This window comes from Arvicanthis niloticus, unplaced genomic scaffold (assembly GCF_011762505.2).
Source record: "Arvicanthis niloticus isolate mArvNil1 unplaced genomic scaffold, mArvNil1.pat.X pat_scaffold_533_arrow_ctg1, whole genome shotgun sequence".
NCBI classification, from domain to species: domain Eukaryota; kingdom Metazoa; phylum Chordata; class Mammalia; order Rodentia; family Muridae; genus Arvicanthis; species Arvicanthis niloticus.
The window spans coordinates 5,477-24,838 of record NW_023046161.1 but is presented as its reverse complement, the minus strand read 5'-3'; the positions used below and the strand labels follow the sequence as shown (position 1 = coordinate 24,838).

The following is a 19,362-nucleotide window of genomic DNA, read 5'->3' as shown; positions in this document are numbered from 1 at the left end:
AGTATGCCAGCTCTAATTAAGTGTTTTCCTTTGTAAGAGTTGCCTTGGTCATGGTGTCTCTACACAGGAATAGAAATCATACCTAAGACGCCAGCCAAACTCCATGTCCTCACAGCCAGGACCCCCACTGATTTGTCATTAGAGATAGAACGTCATGCAAATGGAACCGGAAGATTGTATTCTGCCTCCTCCACATCATGACTCCTTTATGAAGCTAGTGTTGCTGTGAACCATCCATCTAGTCTTCATTTACCTCTGCACCAGCATTTCCCCATACAGAACCTGCTCCATACCCACAAATCCTACCTGTTCTTCAGGACTATCTTGCATGACATTTCCCATTTCTTTCTTTCCTTTAAATTCTAACCTGGATGGTATTGTGGTCTTTCCTCCTCAGTCATGTGAGTGAGAAATGTATTTTAGTCAAAAGTTGTGTCTTGTCCAGTACCAACCCATTATTTGTTTACTAAGTATTATTTCTTTAAATATTTTTAGAAAGTATTACTTTATTCTATGATTATGGGTATTTAGCCTTCATGGATGTTTGTATACCATGTGCATGCTTGGTATCAGCAGAAGCCAGAAGACATCGGATGATCCCCTGGGACTGGAGTTAAAGTAAAATGTCAAGCCACTTTTGTATCTCCTCTTAGTCATCATGTGGGTGCTAGGCTAGAATCGGAGTACAATACTCATAAACTTGGAGAGTCATCTCTACACTTGTCTAAGTCCCATTTCTCTTTTTAAATAATCAACAAATTTAAATTTATGTGTATGGATGTTTTGTCTGAATGCATATCTGTGTACCATGTGCAGAGGCAAGAAGAGGGCATTGAATTCCCTGGAACTGGAATTACGGACAGTTGTGAGCTATGTGGGTGTTGGGAATTTAACCCTGGTTTTCTGGAAGAACAACCAGTGCTTTTAAACATGGAGCTCCAGGCCCAAACTCATCTCTTTAAGCATCCCCAGTAGTTCTTTTGGCATGCAGGCATGTAAGTTTTATATTAGAGCACTTTGTATTCTGCATAATACTTCACCTTTAAGTCATGCAATGGGGAAGAAAGAGGTGAAAATCGTTTCACATGTAAGAGCAATGATAGAGTCTTTAATTATTTTTGGCACACACAAAAACATCTATTTTTTTTTTTTTTAAAATGGCACTGAAATTTGAAGCCACAAACCTCATGACTGCTAGGTAAGTTCTTTCCCACTGAGCTATAGCTAGTGAGGATGTGGGGAAAAGGGAACCTTTGAAGGGTCTTGGTGAGAATGTAAATTAGACTAGCCACTATGACTGCCAGTATGGAGTTTCCCCAGAAAGCTGAAAGAAGAACTGCCATATGACCCTGAGTGTGGATGCAATGGAGTTTTAATCAGCCATAGGTAAGAATGAAATTATATCATTAGCTGAAAAATGGAGATAAACAAAGATGATCTGATTGGGCAAAATTGGCCAACTATCACATGTTTTGGTGGGTTTTTTTCTTATTTCTTATTAGAATTTATACAGATAAATAAATCTCATCTATAAAACAGAAGTGAGATTGTCTGGGAAATAATTTAATGGGCATCGGGAGAGGGGAGAAAGGGGAAGGTAAGGGAGGGTGAATGTGATCAAAATACATGACATATTTGAATAAAAATGTCTTTATTCAATGAGTATGTGTCAATAAAAAGCAATTAAAACAAAAAGGTATTTAGGTTTTTTTTTTCCTCAGAGAAGGCATTCTTCTGTTTTCAGAATGCTAAAAGGAAAATGATAATTCCACTGAGAAGAAAATGTGAGGTTCTTCTTTAGATTGTACACCAGGACAACATGTTTCTTTATTTTCTTTGTGAAGTGGTGGGAGGAAAAGGAGTGAATAAATTGTGTGTGGGGGGGGGGAATAAAGACATAGCAGGACCCCTGGTGCATTTGCTACACTCTGAGGACACGTGTATCTCCAAGAAGGATAAATGCACGCAAGTTCTGAGAATTCCACTTTCTTTTGTGTGATGATATTTCCATCTTGTGGTCTTTGAGGGTATTCCCACCACAGGATTCTAGAGCTAATATATGTGCATTGTAGGCATGAGTGGGAAGCCCCTATCTGCATACATTCTAAAAGGCAATAGAATTTAGCCAGAGCCACAAGGCCAGAAATGGTCCACACGCAGGTAGGAATTTCCATCAATGAAAAAAGCTTATGCCTGGCAGAGAGCCAGCAAAAAACGAGGAAGAAAACCTAACGGAATGGAAGTACATGAGAGTCTGTCTGGAAAAGATTTCCAAGAGAAACTAAATTCTGACAAAAAGGAAAAGTTCATGGTGGATAGTGCTTAGAAATAAAACATGGTGCTCCTTGGGTCTTCCTTTCATGGGACATAGACTTGAAGAGATGAAGGACAAAAGATGCCATGCCAACAGCTAATAAGAAACAAGATTTCTGCATCAAAAATTAATACGGAATTTGAAGGATGGTGCTGGGCAAGTGGTTTAGAAGCAAAGAGTTGAGAGATGGCAGACACTGGGCTGCAAGCTAATTCTTAGATGATACTGTATATAGGTGGCAGACTTCTACCGACATACGCCCTCATAATGACATCACACTTGCTGGTACATCTCCTGATAGTGAAAGACATGGCCAAGATCTTAGAGAACTTGTAGGCTACTGGGGCTCAATGGAGACTGTAGTCATCCCAGAAGACATGTTAGCTTATGTGCATACCACCCATCCTCAGTACTCAGGAGCCATTTCCAGTCCCTGCCCACCCCTCGTTCTTAACCTTTTTGAACTTAAAGCTACCGTGGAGGCTGCGAGCAGTGGCACTGGGGAATAAGGAACAGAAAGACGGAGATGGAATCACCTGTGGTGGGTACACTTCTGAGCTCTGCAGCAAGATTAGCCACAAAATTTCCTTTTCCCCCTCTTTGCACAGGTCAATTTGGCTTGGGTTTTCTATGACATTACTAATGAGCTTGAATCATAACTCTAGTCTCTCCCCTGTCTCAAATTTAGTCTGACCATCTTACTTCCTAGTCTGGAGAAGAGTTACTGGAAAGCCAAGTTTCCCATGGAAAACTTCTTCCCTTTCTAGCCTACCCTGCTCCTGTAGCATTTTCAAGAGGTGAGGTCTTCCTTCATGGGCTATAGGTGAAGAGATATTTACCATCCAGATATTATTGTTTACTTCATCTTACTTAAAACTTTGCATTTGAAGCGTGATTCCTGAGGTCTTCATTGTAGCTTAATGCTTTTGGTAGTAGTTCAGTGTGAAGAGGAGGTTTGGGCAGCCCACAGAGATGAGAAACTTCTGTTGGCAGTGATGTCTGAGGGAGATTCTCCCATTCAAGGAGGTCTGGGAACCCGTGAATCCTGACTTGTTTTATGAGCCTAGACAGTTACTCCTTACAAGTACATGGGAATTGCTACATTAACACACACAAGTTACATGCTCTTTGTTTCTTAGTATCTTTCCCTGAAAGGTTTATGCTTGTGGGGATGTGTATACAAAGTTGTTTTACTTCTAATTTTTGTCCACTGGTTGATTATGAATATGTTAAGATACCACACAATAAGGGCTGTCAAAAATAGCTCAGCCATTAAAATGCTTGCATGAAGAACTGAGTTCAGTTTCCAGCACTTATGTAAAAGGCCAGACATGATGGTACATCTCTGTGGTCATAGCATTGGAGGGAAGGAGGAAGAGACAGAAAGCTCATTCACTGTCAGTGAGCTCCAGGTTTAGTGAGAGGCCTTGTCTCAAAAATTAGGTGGAGAGATAGTGAAGAAGACACCCAAGAGTTGATTGTTGATGTCTGCATGCATGTGACACACGCGCCCACACCCACACATGAACATACACCCCACACACAAATTATTACCGTAATGCCTACGTATTTGTTTATAGCTTACAAGTTTATGACTTGCTTTCATACCTCATTTCATTTTTAAAAGAAACGTGTGTGGACAGCCAGTTAGACATAAGGTTCATGTTGCAAGGGAAGAGGCTGTCACTTAGAGTCTTGGCTTGCCTAAGATCACAGCTTAGAAAGGGGATGCTGAACCTGGGTCATTAGATTCAGAGTCAAGGGATACCTCATTCCATTCTTATGCAGTTTCTCTGCTACATTCTGGAGCTGAGAAAAACATTCAAAAGGTATAAAACAGAGTCTGATTGAAAAACCAGAGTTGACATGCAAGACCGAAGCAGCCACTTAGGATATAATCCAGTCTTGGTTGTTCCCTTCAGAAACTCATGAGATGACCAACATTGTAATGTCACTTTTATGTATAGTTAAAAACTCCTAGACACCTACATGAATAACCCATAAAACACCTGTAAGACCTTCACTTAAGTCCTGACTTTTTTTTTTTTTTTTTTTTTTTTTTTTTTTGTAGTTATTGCTAGTGTTTCCCTTTGAAACATTTACCATTTTGGTTTGGCAAGCCTTTCGAATGCTTGTGCCCCAAGTTAGTGCTTAGCTGGCCAGCCGGCCAGTCCAGTCCAGGAAGAGCCCCGTATAGCAAACACAATGTCTGCACACAGCACCACTTTCCTCCCTGTAAGCGTATGGAATGCAATAGGTATTGGACAAATGCTGGTTACTCACAAGAGAAAATATTTTTAACTCAGATGTTACTGAAGCCACACTAAACAAGTCCCCAGACACTGGAGGACATTCAGGAGCAGTGCTTTAGGTGTTCTGGACGTCAGACTAATTGATGGTTGAACTGCAGCTTTCCAGTGACAGGTAGTCAAGCGCCATCAGTTCTGTAGCAGGTGGCTTCTCAGACGTTTGATAATGTTTTATGAATCCAAAGTCCTACTTTGCTCTCATTTTGATATTGCAATTTTTGTAATCACCCAGATGACTAATCTTCGTTGTCTTAACTGATTACCCAGGAGATGGAGGCCTACCCCTGGGTGTGACTATGAATGTGCCTTCAGAGAAGTGTAGCTGAGAAGGAAAAACTCGCTCTGATGCTGGCACCATCCCCCTGCCTGAGGTCCTGGAGATAAAGGAAGAAGGGGAAGAAGAAGAGGAAGAGGAAGAGGAAAAGGGGGGAGAGGGAGGAGGAGGAAGAAGAAGAGGAGGAGGAGGAGGAGGAAGAGGAGGAGGAGGAGGAGGAGGAGGAGGGCTAGTAGGTCCTTGTCTCTGCTTCCTGGTTGGCCAAGAAGTGAACAGTTCTCTTATGCCACATACTATTATGGCTATGATGTCCTTCTCAAGCACATGGGACCAAATGTCCCATGGACTAGACCCTTGGAAACCATGAGTCCAAATAAATCCTTTAAGTTGGTTTCTCAGATACTTTGGATCACAGCGCCACAAAAGTAAATAATGTAGTCATTATGTTCCTTTGCTGCAGCACCCTGATTCTGTTTTATCACACAGAGAACTGCTAGCTAAGCGAGAGACTTACCTGCCAGGCCTCAACCTTCTTGATGTCTGCACAGGACCCGTTGGTGAAAAGCCCTCTTCCGGGTAAGCAGGTGTATATATCTTGCAGGGCATGCGCAATGGAGTAGACGGCTAAGTACACGTTGTAGGATATCCGTAAATGTTCATAGTCCATGTAAGGGGTCTCGACACTATTGATGTTCTCATCCCCTGTGCAGAGGGGTCGGAAGGCGGTGGAGCTATTGAATAACCTGTTGCCACCTTCCTCGTGACTTCTCCCGAAGGTGTCCACAGGTAAAGGCCCTTTTGCGCCTTCTTGCAGGTGGCAATTAAATGTTTCTTCCCAAAACTCTTTGGCAAAACCATTGTGGACAGACTTCCTGGGATGGACTTTCTGTAGGAATTCTCGGAAGCCTGGAATCTGCCCAGCCTTCAGACCGAACCCAATGGTGCCTCCAACAACATGGAAGTACTCAGGCATAGCAATCAGGGAGGAACTGGCCCAGGCCTCGCTGGCCAGCCAGATCCTGCCTGTGATGTTACGCCTCACAATCTCCTTAATGAGGGGTTCTAGGTCTGGGCCGCTGGAGAAAACGACAATAACCTTTGCTGTAGAGTTCTGGATCACTTCCACCACCTGCTGGATCTCTTTCTCACCAGAGTACTGGGAGATGAGCTCGCTGAAGTCAATGCAGATGTCCCTCTCCTCGGCTTCCTCTCGGAACTTCTCAATGCCAGGCCTGCCATAGTCATCATCAGCTGCAATTGTGCCCACCCAGTTCCAACGGAAATACTCGATAATGTCAGCCATCGCGGTGGCCTGGTGTTCATCATTGGGAATGGTGCGGAGGAAGGACTTGAACTGGTTCTTATTGCTGAGGAGCCTGCTAGAGGAGGCGTAGCTCACCTGGGAAGAACCAAGAACTCAGAATGAGTGAGTGAGAGTGATGTCCCAAGCCAGTCTCAAGGATTAACGTAATTAATGTCAGTGTGGGTAGGATGGAGGTGTGAGGACAATCAGGCAGTTCCACCCCAACATGAATCCCCCAAGCACCTGTTAGTTTATTTGGTGAACTTTCTAATTCCCAGTGCATGATTCTTCACAACGATGCCTTCAAAACTGCTACTAGCAATCCACTAAACCCCTTCATAGTGGAATGCACTTCTTTCTAAAGGAGTCTTGTGCCTTCTAGCTTCCTCTGAGGTGCCTCTTTGGTTATACTAGATTCATGTGTTCAGTTGACACACATTTTGCCTGTTGGGCTCAGGTTCCGGTATGAACATTATAGCTTCCCGATTACTGTTATGAATGTTCGGTACATAATCCAACATCTGGAAGAATCAGCTTTCCTAGAGTTATAAACTTTAGGCTTTTCAGAGGACCCCCAAGGAAGGTCCTCCTCTGACTCTGCCCCTTTTTTCTCTTCCCATTTCCCCAAGATTCCTCTCCTACTTTCTTTAGATAAAACGAACATCAATTACAGTAAATTTCTAGAGCTGTTTAGCTTCTAGGCTCAGATAAATCACTCAAGCTTAGTAATGTAAACTCAGTTGTCTCACAGATTAATAACAATACCTCACTAATTATCACCAGAAGAACACCTTTTCTTCTCCAGGTTCCCCAGTGGTTCAACTACCACTTAAATCCCCTTTCTTTGATCAACTGCAGGTGATGACTAAGACTACTTTTCCAGAGTCCGATGTGAGTCTCAGAGACATTATAGAGGCTGAAAGGAAGCCTGGAGAAGGAGCGTTGTTGATAGCCCCTCCTTCTTGCCCCCCTCCTCCACTCTGCTCTCAGGCAGTTCTACATTTGCTCATGGGTGTCCATCAGAGACAGAAAATTTTTTGATGTTCAGAGACCACTGGAGCTGGGCAATGGACGAGCTGACCAACCCTAGTGGGAATGTTCAGGTTCTTCTCTCCCTAGGACCCACTTAGTGCCTGAAAGCATCAAAGAATCAATACCCCCTGGTTGGCCCCCTGGTAGCACCCCTGGGAGTCATCACAGCTCACCAGCTAGGGAGTCCCAAGTTATCAGAGCATTTCTTCTGATGAACAGACTGCTTTCCTCTTAATAGAGTCCTTCTGGGAAGTGAAGTAGCAGTCAACAGCCGCTGTTCTCTATAGTTCCCTAAGGCACCCTTGAACTTCTTCAGAAAACAAGCCGAAGAGAATGCTTTTCAACACTTTTTACTAATGGGAATAATTAGCTTCGTTGGGGCAATCTTTTAAAGTAAACATTTCCAACAGGCGTCTTTTTCATCCATTTAGAGTCTTAATATGAACGATATCCAAGATACTGGACTATGAAAGACTCAAATCTGCCAAAGGCAACAACTCTGATAAGGGCTTTGATCTTAGAAGCTCTAACATGAAAGCGACAACTTTTTAAAATTTGAATAATCCCCTCCTGCTTTCATAGAAATTCAGGATCTAGGTGATAAGATGAAGTGATTTGTGTACGTGTTCCTAATTTTCGAGAGCCTGCTTGGGGGTCCTAACAGGGAAGCACAGTTACCCAGCTGACTGGCCTTCCTCTGTTCATGCAAGGTCCTCCTTGACCATGAGCAGCCTCAGTAAGAACGTACCTAAAGTGGTGAGGGAGGAAGGGGACCACACCTGCCTAGCCAGCCAGATCAGCTGAATCAACCCTGGCGATCAATGGGGTGACAGATGTCTTAGCCACATCCACATTATTAATTTTTGAAAGTTTTGTTTGTAGATTGAAAGAAAGAAAGAAAGAAGAAAGAAAGAGAAAAAGAAACTAGTTTCAGAGTTAGGGATTTGTTCTGACATTTGCCTATCATTGCTCACTTCTTTGTTTACTTTTGAAAAATGGACCAAAAATGTTTATAAAAGGATATAAATTAAAACTCATAACTCATACTGTCTCTTGTGAATATATTCTCTTAATGTATTTAATATATTTGCCTTGTTTTCAAAAGACAACCTATAAAGTCAAGTAAATGTCACTCTGTGTCCTCCCAAAAGAAAAAGCCTTTAAAAACACATCGAACTTTCCTTGACGGAGGGGAAAACAACATGGAAAATTCAGACAACCTTTCTGACCAGTTTCTTCCAGCTGGTCTTTTTGTTACATCCACTTGGTGGCGTGATTGAGATATAAGTAACAGGGCTGGGCTGGCTGCCCTACCCACAGAGCAGTGTTTTCTAGCCCTGCAGTGCAATTCACTGGGGAAGGATGGAAGTTCCAGATAGGCTGCATCCTAGCCTGCTAAGCCATGAGCTCTGTAGGGTGAGCCCAAGCATCTCCCTCAGTAATTCTAACTTGAAACCACAGAAAAAAACTCCTGCTGAACGAATGACTAATAATCATGACTAATAATCATCACCGTCATCCTCGTCATCCTCTTCATCCTCTTTTCTCATCATTATTATTATTTTGATTTTTTTGTTTTTTGGGGTTTTTGTTTTGTTTTTGTTTTTGTTTTGAGACAGTGTTTCTCTGTGTGGTCAGTGTGCTGCATGTTTAAATCTGGCAGGCGGACTGTGCAGCGTTATTTTAAATGCATCATGAAGGTAAGTTGAGACAGAGTATCACTTTGTAGCCCGCCCACGCTGTAGAGCAGTTTGGTCTCAAATTCGCAGATCTCCACCTGCCGGGATTGAAGGTGTGAGCACCACCACACCCAGCCAGCTGCAGCCTCCTTACCACTTTGATCAATCATACTCTTCCTGTCCTCTAGCCATGCAGAAGTGACGCTCTCCCCTCCTAGTTTTTAACCTGACGTCATCTCCGTCTTCTACCCCTGGGCTGACGACTCACCTTCATGGCGCTTTTAAAATAATTCTTTCACAATCTGACAGACTTAAACACGCTCAGCACATTGACTAATGGTGTTGGGGTCAGAGCTTTTAGGTACAAACATAAGAGAGTCAGGGTTTCCCTATGTGGACCATCTTTATTTTACTTCCTGGAAGTGTAAGACAAGAATGTCTCTGTTGTTACAAGTCTACAAAAGGATTAAGGCTCTCGGTAAAGAAGCGGACCCCTTGCAACATATGAATTCATATGAATTTTGAATATTTTTTCAAATATTAAACACTGAAAAATTTTGAAGTCTGATCCTTAATTTAACTTAAAACTGAAGGCTACATCACAACCAAGATGATTCCATTTTCTTATCCACAGACTTTTAAGCTACTTGCAATTTCACTGTGACAAAGCGATATGATAGATTTGTAGTTATTAATCCAAAGAAAGGTTGACTTGATGGGCCATAGTGCTATAGGGGTAATAAAATGGCATTTAGAGTTTGCTGTTGTTTGGTGTGGGGGAAGTGGAACACAACTTTGAATTAATGCTTATAAAAGACTTGTTTTGGTGAAAGATTAGTATTTGAAGACACACCCACCTCCTGCCCAGGCTGAGTTCCTGCATGATGGAGACTGTTTATGTACACTTTGTCAATATTTGTTGGGGGATATTAGGGTATGCTTCATTTCAGAATGAATGACACAGTGACTAAACTCCTGTATTGTGGGGAAGCAAGCTTGATTTCCCCACTGAACGAAAGCTGATAAATACGGAGGAAGAGACTTTGAGGAAAAAGAATTAGGGACAGATATTTTTTATTTGAATGGAGAGACTCACATCATAGGACCTTACTCTTTTGGTAAAAATAGAAGGCCAGTTACTAACTGAGTGACATGGGAAATAAAAGTGAGAAAAAAAAAAAAAAAGATCGAGTTGTATACACGTGAGTTATATTGAAAAGAATATTGGAAGAACAGAAAAGGTCTCATTGACATAAAGGTCTCAGAGACACCCCCCCCCCCCCAAGTGCTCCTGATACAGTGCCCAACTACCTTTGTATCTATGGAAAGCCTCAGAGGACACTGCTAGCATGCAACTCTTCAAACCTGCTTCTCTTGATCCCCAAGTCTGGTGCCCATCTAATGAAATGCCACTTGGGTAGACGATAGCTCAGAGGTTAAATGGTTGATCTGTTTTTTTTGTTTTGTTTTGTTTTTTTGTTTTTGTTGTTGTTGTTGTTGTTGTTTTTCCAGAGAACCTGAGTTCGACTCCCAGGACCTGTGTTGGGTGGCTCACAGCCACCTGTAGCTCCAGCTCCAGGGGATCCTGACACCTCTGGTCTCTGAAGGTACCTGCACTTGTACACATATTTAAACACATACATAATTTAAAGAAATAAAAAAAAGTCTTAGGAAGGAAGGTAGCATTACCTGGGGGATATAGAAGAGTCCCAGCAGGTTGGCTACCGCTGTGGAGACCCCGGAGCCGGTTGCCCCCACCACTGCAATGGTCGAAGGGATATGCTCAGAGCAGTTGCAGAACTCGTCCAGGTTCAAAGAATCGATTTTGTTCTGGGCAACAAAACTCAAGGTGGCCTCCAGCGCCTTGGAGACGGTGTTACAGGTGTCGAATATCCTATATCCCAGCGTCATGTTGGGAAGAAGGGCGGGGCTACTGTTTATCTCCTCTATGGCAAATATCATGGCTTGTAACCATCGGAATCCACGGAAGTTATACCTGGAAGAAAGACACAGACGTGGTAGGAGACCTGTTGGCGTGAGTACTGTCAGAGCTGGGCTTGAATCTTGGCTCTAATACCCTTCAGTTTTGTGATGTGCCCTTTGAGGTTCAAGGTCCTCCGTGTAAAAACAGGAACAGTACTTTCCTATTGGGCTGCCTTTAAAGATGTCATGAGATAGGTAAAATTCTCAGCACAGTGCATTCCCTTTGAATTAGCGAACAAAACTGAAAAGGACTATTATTGGCATTTAGTTGTATAATTTATAGCTGCAATCTGTGGCATAAACTTTGCAGTAGCTGGTGTGAAGATGTGAACGTAAGGCATGACGGGTGCAGAAGTGCATGCCTGTGTGGTGTATAATTATCAAGCTTGAGTGGGAAGGTTGTGAGTTTGAGGCCAGTTCTGGGCTACATAGGAAGTCCCCCAGCGCCCCACCCCCAAAGCACAAGAGGACTGTAAATAGATGAAGATATTAATATGTGGGGACCCAAAAATAACCTCATATTTGCAGATTTGTCACAAATTTAGACTGTGACATTCCTGGAGGTTAAAGCAGAAAGTGAAGTGATTCTTTTGTAGATAAATATCAAGTATTTGAAGAACAGAAGGAATAGGAGATGCCTTAAGAGTTCTATACATTGAGCTAATTTATAATTTTTACTTTTAAAAAATGACCATTGCTGCTTTTAAAAGAACATTATTGTAAATTAAAAAAATCAAATAAATCAACAAAGAAGTAATGTCAGTTTTCTTTCTCCCTGGCTTGGGAGAGTGAAGGCTTGGGTAAATGTGCTGACTCAGCAAATCGGTCAGGCAGAAAAGCAGTCATCAGAGACAGGCTCCTCCTCCTCTGTGTTGTGAGCCCAACTGGAACTCAGTGACAGGAGAAATATGGCCCATTGTATTCTACCGTATGGTAAGGTTTTTAGAGTTCTTGGTCTAACCTTGGATGTAAAAAATTTCCATATCACTTCATGTTTCTTTCGACACATAGTTACTTCTTTCCAATTTGTAAGATTATCAGGAGATACTAGATTACTTTTTAAATATTAATTAAATATTATTTTTATAAAAACCACTGCTAAACTGGTTCTGCTATCGTTAACACATTTTCAGGGCAAGCATTTTGTTAGTTTGCAAGGCTGTTCCATTAGGAGCAACACGGGCAGCACTTGTCCACGTGGGTTGTATGAAGATAAGGTCAACTTTGATGCAATCCTACAGTTAGTTTCATGAGAAAAAAATGTCCCTGGCTGTCCTTATGGCATGATCAGAAATCCAGTTTTCTTGGGATAATGTTGACCTTTACTTTTCCTTTTCCAGCTACCATGAAGCTCAAGGTGAAGGCTGGCTTCCTTCTAGAAGCTGAGGGGTGCGGAAGGAAAGAATATTCTCTGAGAAGCAGAGACATATGTGAGGTGATTTCATGGCCTCTTAGCTGTCTCCTGCCTAAGTAAGGTGACTCTGCTAACCACATCCTGCTATGGAGGTGTCTGTGGCTGGATGCCACATCCTAAAGGCGTCACGATCAAGGAGGGAGTATCAGGTGGGGGACAAGCAGAATAGTGAGGGGTTAAAAAGTCACACAGGACAGAAACTGATAAGAAAACTGAGACTATTGGCTTGGAGAAGAAAATATTTAGAGGGACATGTTAGCTTCCTTCTGGTGTCCTGAGAGGCCATGGGATAACTAAGTATTCTATGATGTTCCATCTGTGCCAGGTATGATCCCTGTATGTGACAGAGTGAAGTGTGGATTGTGTCAGGGAGTAGGGCACCGGAAGGGGTTTAGCTTCTTATGTGAAGGACATTTAACAGAAAGAGTTTCAAAATATAGTGGGCTGTATTTGGAACATGCTTGCTTGGGTCTTAGAGGCCACCCTGCTTCTTTCTACTCTAAATTCCTTTATTAAGAGGAACAACACCAGCGGGGCAAAGCAGCCACGCCCCAGGCCACGGGAGCACATAGGTCAAAGAGAACTTTACTACAACCGTTTACAAGCTAAAATGAACTTCTGTCTATACCTGTTTAATTAATCAATTGGTGAATGGATAAATTAATTAATATTGCAGCATTGAAGATTAAATGCAGCACATTATAAGAAGAGCTATACTCTAGGCTAAGTACCCAGCTTTCTTTCTTTCTTTCTTTCTTTCTTTCTTTCTTTCTTTCTTTCTTTCTTTCTTTCTTTCTTTCTTTCCTATCTGTGTTTGGAGACAAGGTCTTACTCTGAAGCAGGGTCTTGGTGTATAACCTGGAACTCTGAATCCTTCTGAGGCCATGTTGGAGTTGCAGGATGTACCACCCTGCTCAGCTCAACTCTCTCTTGGTCTTGAATTGAGCAACACTACTGCCAGATGCTGACACCACATGAACAACGATGCTCTAGCTACCAAATTACTGGCCCTCGACAGGCCTGGTGTTTTCCGTACCATACCCTTGCTCTTTTGCTTTTTGGGAAAAGCATGTTTTAGGGAAAGCAAAGAAGGGATCAATAAGCTTTAGCATGATAACCAGTTGTTTTGAAAAAGAGAGAAAAGATTTTTAATGTTCCTTTGGGTCCCATGTAGCTTTTTCTCTAACTATCCAGGGATGCAGATATTCTCCATTCAGCCTTCCCTTACCTAATGCACTCCACAGACTCCGGTCTTGACTTCAGATCTTGATCTTTGGCTGCTACTCCAAAATGGATAGGAAAGAGACCCCCTAGGATAATGTCCCCTTTCTTTTGGGCTCGCTGGTCGGGCCCATAGGCAGAGGAGTGCCAGGCAAGAGCCAAGAGGGCCAAACAGCAGCTGTAGGATGCCATGGCTCTGCCTTCTCTCCAGGGGATAGTTAAAAGTGTTAGTGGTTTGGGGGCCTGAGAACTCCACGCCCCTCAGTGTGGTTCACGCCTTCTGATGGGGATACATGTCTACAGAGTGGTTAATGACAGAACAGAAGTGATGGCCTTTGGGTCTCCATTTCTGCCTTCTCCATTGCAGAGGTGGAGGGTGGCTGGTCCTTGAGTCCTGAGAAGCGACATCACGTAGAGACTTCCAGAGAAGTTTTCTAAGAGAAAAAAGACAAAGTGGATTCAGCTAAACCTATGTTCCATTTTAATACTATGACAGAGGTAGCTCAGAATTTCCATTTAGAGGGGTCGAGGAGTAGCAGATTGAGAAGCATGGCGCAGAATCACGTTTTTACAGTACTACATGTAAGATATAGAAAACTTCTGTCTCATATAGTCTCATATATTTCGGAAGGATGGGATCCAATTCTGAGAGGCCACATTCTAAAGAGGCCTGCTCTGTGGCTGCTGCCTGTAAACCACTCATCACATGAATGGTGTATGGAAGTGTCCCAGAAGTAGCAGCCCCTTCAGTTAAAATACTAATAGTGCTTTACTCACCCATATACTCCTACAGAAAACACAGGACAAGTTTCATTTAAGGTTAAATCTGACTTCAAACCAAGCAAAAGAAGATCATTTATTTTGATAGCCCCCTCCCTGTTTACTGAAGGTCTGTATTTCCAGTTTGTAATGTAATGGTTTACAAGGCTTTTATGAACATTTTATATAAAATGTAGTATCTTAAATGATGGGTTGCAACATAGTGGGCCATGCAACTGAATCTAAGGGATTCTGGAAATTTTGACAAGGGCCAGCAAGATGGCTCTATGAGTAAAAGGTCACCAAGCTGATGACCTGAGGATCTGAGTCCAATTCCTGAAAGGGGAGAAGGGACTCTTAAACATTGTCCTTTGATCTTAATATGTGCCCAGTGGCAAACACTACCCCTAACCTCCCCCCCCAATGCAAATTTAAAAGGAAAAAATGGCAACATTAAAGGTTTTCTGAAGAAACATTGACTACACCTTAATTCTAAATCAAATGCATGATGAATCTGAGGTGCTTCTGGCAGTGCTTAGCCAGGTGGCATCATGTGATTTTACCACCGCCTTGGTTCTGAGCACACATGTACCTTGGCACTAGCCTGACATCATGCTGGGTGACAAATAATGCTTCTGGAAATGCCTTAGCTTGGATTTAAGACAATTGTAGGTGTGAACTGCAGTGTTTTATTGAACATACGAAGTTTTCTGCTCTTAAACAAACTTAATGACTTAGTTATAGAAAGCAGAGATTTTCTATTTCTCTGTTGCCATTCCTTGCCATGTGTTGAAACATTGTATTTTCAGATTGTATTACCTCAGAAGGCTTGATTTTTCAACATTGTCATTTGAGGTGCTGATTTGAATGTTTTGAAAAAGTTAAAACCATTCAGTGGATTTTGGCTTGGGACTGGGACAGGGACAGAGTTTCAGCAATTTCTGAGATGGTCCTAATCAGAATTCTGCCATTTTGTACTACATAGTTATATGAAGTGACATCTTCAGCATTGACAATTACAAATCAGATATCAACGAATTCCTGACAATGTTGAAGATGAGGCAAAAATTTTAGCTAAGATTTATTTACGCAAACATGAACAAGTACATTCAAATAAGTATGCAAATTTGCTGTTGTCTTTAATAAATGTTAAAATTATAAGTATAATAAATGTCCTACAGTGTTTTTTCCTTTTCTTTTCTTTCTTTCTTTTTTTAATACAAGGACTCTCTGTAGGCCTAGCTGGTCTGAAGCTCTCTATGTAGACCAGGCTAGCCTCAATCTCTCTGAGATCCACCTTCCTCCTCCTAAGTGCTGGGATCATAGGCGTGCACTACTGTGCCTGGCTCCCAGTCAGCTTTAATTGTCAACTTGACACAGCCTAGAGTTATTTAAGAAAAAAGTCTTGTTTTAGTAATTGTCTATATAATGTTTCCCTGTGGGCATATCTTTGAGAGATTGTCTTTTATTGATCAATACAGGATGGCCTAGGCGCCTGTGAATGGCACAGTTCTTAGGTTGGTGGTCCTGGGCTGTACAGCAAAGCTGGCTAATTATGAGCCTGCAAAGGAGCCAGTGTGCAGCACTTTCCTGCTTCCTGGCCTTGGTCTCCCTCAGTGAAGTACTTTGATCTTCTAATGAAAAACGAAATAGAACCTTTCGTCTGGAGACCATTCCACCTGGGTATCCATCCCATGTGCAGTCACCAAAGATAGACACTGAGGTGGATGTCAGGAAGTGCATGCTGACAGGAGCCTGATATGGCTGTCTCCTTAGAGGTCTGCCAGAGTCTGACATACCCAGAGGCAGATGCGCACAGCTGACCATTGAACTGATCAAGGGTTCCCAATGGAGGAGTTAGAGAGAAGAATGAAGGAGCTAAAAGGGTTTGTGGCCCCATGGGGAGAGCAACAATACCAACCAACCAGAGCTCCCATGGTCTGTGCTGACAAGAACCTGATATAGCTGTCTCCTTAGAGGTCTCCCAGAGACTGACACATTCAGAGGATGATGCTCACAGCTAACCACTGATCTGATCAAGGGTTTCCCAATGGGTAAGTTAGAGAGAAGACTGAAGGAGCAGAAAGGGTTTGTGACCCCATGAGGAAAGCAACAATACCAAACAACCAGAGCCCGCCAGGGTCTAAACCACCAGCTTGGGAGCACATAGGAAGGACCCATGGCTCCAGCTGTATATGTAGGGGAGAATGGCCTTGTCGACCATAGGTGGGAGAGGGTCCCATGAAGGCTGAACACTGAGTCGGGGGGAATTTGAGGGTGGGGAGGTGGGAGTAGGGGGTAGGTGGGGGCACATCCTCATAAAAGCAGGGGATGGGATAAGGGGTTCCTGGGTGGTGGGGGAAATGGGGTAAGGGGATAAAATTTGAAATGTAAATATAATATCCAATAAAAAAAGGAAAAAGAAAAAAATAAATAAAGTTTTATCCAGCCATAAACAAGAAGAAAATCATATCATTTGAATGAAAATGGTTCCATTGGAGATCATCACTATTAATAAAGGGGGACACACAAAACAAGTTCTGCCTGTTGGTACTTACGAGCAAAATCCAGATTTAAATATATGTATACATGCATAAAAGGGGAAGGGAGGATGACTATAATTTGGGACAAGGAAGGGGACAGTAAGAGGAAAAGGGAGGACAAGATTTGCTAACAGGTGAATGTGAACAAAGTAGGTTAAAGTACATGTATGCAAATGTCATATGATGTTCATCATTTGTAAACTGAATAACATTAATAAAAAAGCAAACATACTCTAAAAATAAGAAACAAATAAAACCTTTCTTCTTTTAAGCCTCTCTCTCTCTTTCTTTCTCTCTTTCTCTCTTCCTTTCCCTCTCTCGTCTCTCTTTCTCTGTCTCTGTCTCTCTCTGTCTCTTGGTCTCTCTCTCCCTCTGTGTGTGTGTGTATTTCTCCCTCCTTCCCTATTCCCTCCCTCCCTCCTCTGTCTCTCTTTCAAGACAGAGTCTTACTGTGTAGCTCTGGCTATCTGGAACTCGCTCTGTAGACCATGCTGGCCTCAAACTCAAAGATCACCTGCCTCTTCTTCCTGAATGCTGGGACTAAAGGCATGCACTAGCACAACCTGCCTCTCTAAGCTACTTTTAGTCAGATTTTTTTTAAGTAGCAGTAATAGAATAAAACTAGAACAGTAAATAATTGCTTTAGATACATTCCTTTCCGATTCATTATCAGTAAAGATTTTATTTGTGTGACAAATTTATTTATTTTTTAAATAAATAAATAAATAATTTATTATTTAAATAAATTATTTAAATTTATTTTATTTGTCTGTACACCTAAAGCCATATCAATTTGTTTTTCAGGAAAAAAAAAGTAGGGACAAGTGAAAAGATGTAAGAAGCCCCAGGGTGAAGGATTCTGGTAAATTATTGATCAACCACCGGCTCTGAGGAAGCCTTTCTGCTGTAACCTTATCAGCCTGCTAAGACCTCTGAGTCCATCCCACATCCCAGATCCCAGATATCTCCTGGGAGGGTCAAGTACTGATTGCTTTTTGATGTTGACTCCATATAGTCTTTCTCAAGTTCAGGGCAAGGACTGCACTGTTAGCTGGACATCTTTGTGTGGATGACTTTCCTGAGCTTCACCGTCAGCTGGACATCTTCGTGTGGCTCACCCTCCTGAGCTGCTACATCTTAACAAGTCCTAAATGCACCCCCCTTCCAAATCTGCTCCTCTTTCATTGTTTCCGATTACAGAAAACTGTTTGGTACCCATGACTCGAGCTCCCTTGCCCCTCTCACCAACATGATCACTGCTGAGTCTTCTTTCTAAATCCCCCCGAGGGTCCACCCAATTCTCCCTGTATTCAAGGGCATCTAAAGTTTTTTTTTTTTTTTTTTTTTTTTTTTTTTAAACTTGAGGGTATACATTTCTTTCTGGTTTGCCTTCCCACTTTGAGGGAATATATATTTTCATTGTTTAGTTTCTTTAGTTTTTGAAAAGGGTCTTGCTAGGTAGTTCAGACTGACCTAGAACTCGCTATGTAGCCCAGGCTGTCCTCACACTTGAGATTGTCCTGCCTCGCTCAGCCTCCAGGTTTAGAGACATGGATTACCACACTCAGATCCACTTTCAGTATTGGCACTGCAGGGACTGCAGGCTTTCACAGTTAGCAGAAGAAAGGGTTTGGAGCACAGGCTTTGACTTAGCTGTGGCTTGGACTGTATTTCTACAAAACTGATGTGGGACTTGGGGTAAGTTGCTAGATCTCTGTGAACTTGGTGATACAGTGCATGGAGAACCATCGGCACATGTAAACCTCTAGAAATGACAAACCTCTTTCTTGGAAGTTTTTGTATTATACAAGGCCACATATGGCCATGTTCATACCGGTATAGGATGTCCTTTGAGCACAGTCTGTCAGTCCTTATACCCTGCCTGATACTTGTCTCTTCTCCCCTGTCCTCCCACTGGTTCCCTTTGTTCCCAGAGAGTTTTACTTCCATTTCCGTGTCACCTGTACATACATGACTTTATGTGTGCCTTAATATGTTTATCTCCAATTGCACCCATTTCCTTCCACCAATGACATAACTTCATTCTTCTTTCCTTAAAAAGATTTTAAAACTTTAAGTTGATGAGTATAAGCATTTCTGTGATTATATGTGGTGTGTGTGTGTGTATGTATGTGTGTGTGTCTGTGTGTGTGTCTATGTGAGTGTATGTGTGTCTGTGTGAGTGTATGTGTGTGTATCTGTGTGAGTGTACGTGTCTGTGTGTATCTCTGTGAGTGTATGTGGTGTGTGTGAGTGTATGTGTGAGTATATGTGTGTGTGTCTGTGAGTATATGTGGTGTGTGTGTGTGAGTGTATGTGGTGTGTGTGAGTGTATGTGTGAGTGTATGTGGTGTGTGTGAGTGTATGTGTGAGTGTATGTGGTGTGTGTGAGTGTATGTGTGAGTGTATGTGTGTGTGTCTGTGAGTATATGTGGTGTGTGTGTGTGTGAGTGTATGTGTGTGTGTGTGAGTGTATGTGTGAGTGTATGTGGTGTGTGTGAGTGTATGTGGTGTGTGTGTGTCTGTGAGTG

At 42.3% G+C, this 19,362-nt stretch overlaps 1 protein-coding gene across 1 annotated transcript in view; it reads right to left on the bottom strand.

Annotated features, from left to right (window-relative positions):
- LOC117702176 (extracellular calcium-sensing receptor-like) overlaps positions 1–13,955 on the bottom strand; it is a 28,185-nt gene extending 14,230 nt beyond the window's left edge. Inside the window, exons 1-3 of the mRNA XM_076928187.1 lie at positions 13,537–13,955; positions 10,601–10,907; positions 5,412–6,296 (exon numbers count right to left, since the gene is read on the bottom strand). Of these exons, the coding sequence (XP_076784302.1) occupies positions 5,412–6,296; positions 10,601–10,907; positions 13,537–13,721 (1,377 nt within the window). The 5' untranslated portion in view covers positions 13,722–13,955. The remainder of the gene's footprint in view (positions 1–5,411; positions 6,297–10,600; positions 10,908–13,536) is intronic.
- Between the last annotated feature and the right edge of the window lie 5,407 nt (positions 13,956–19,362).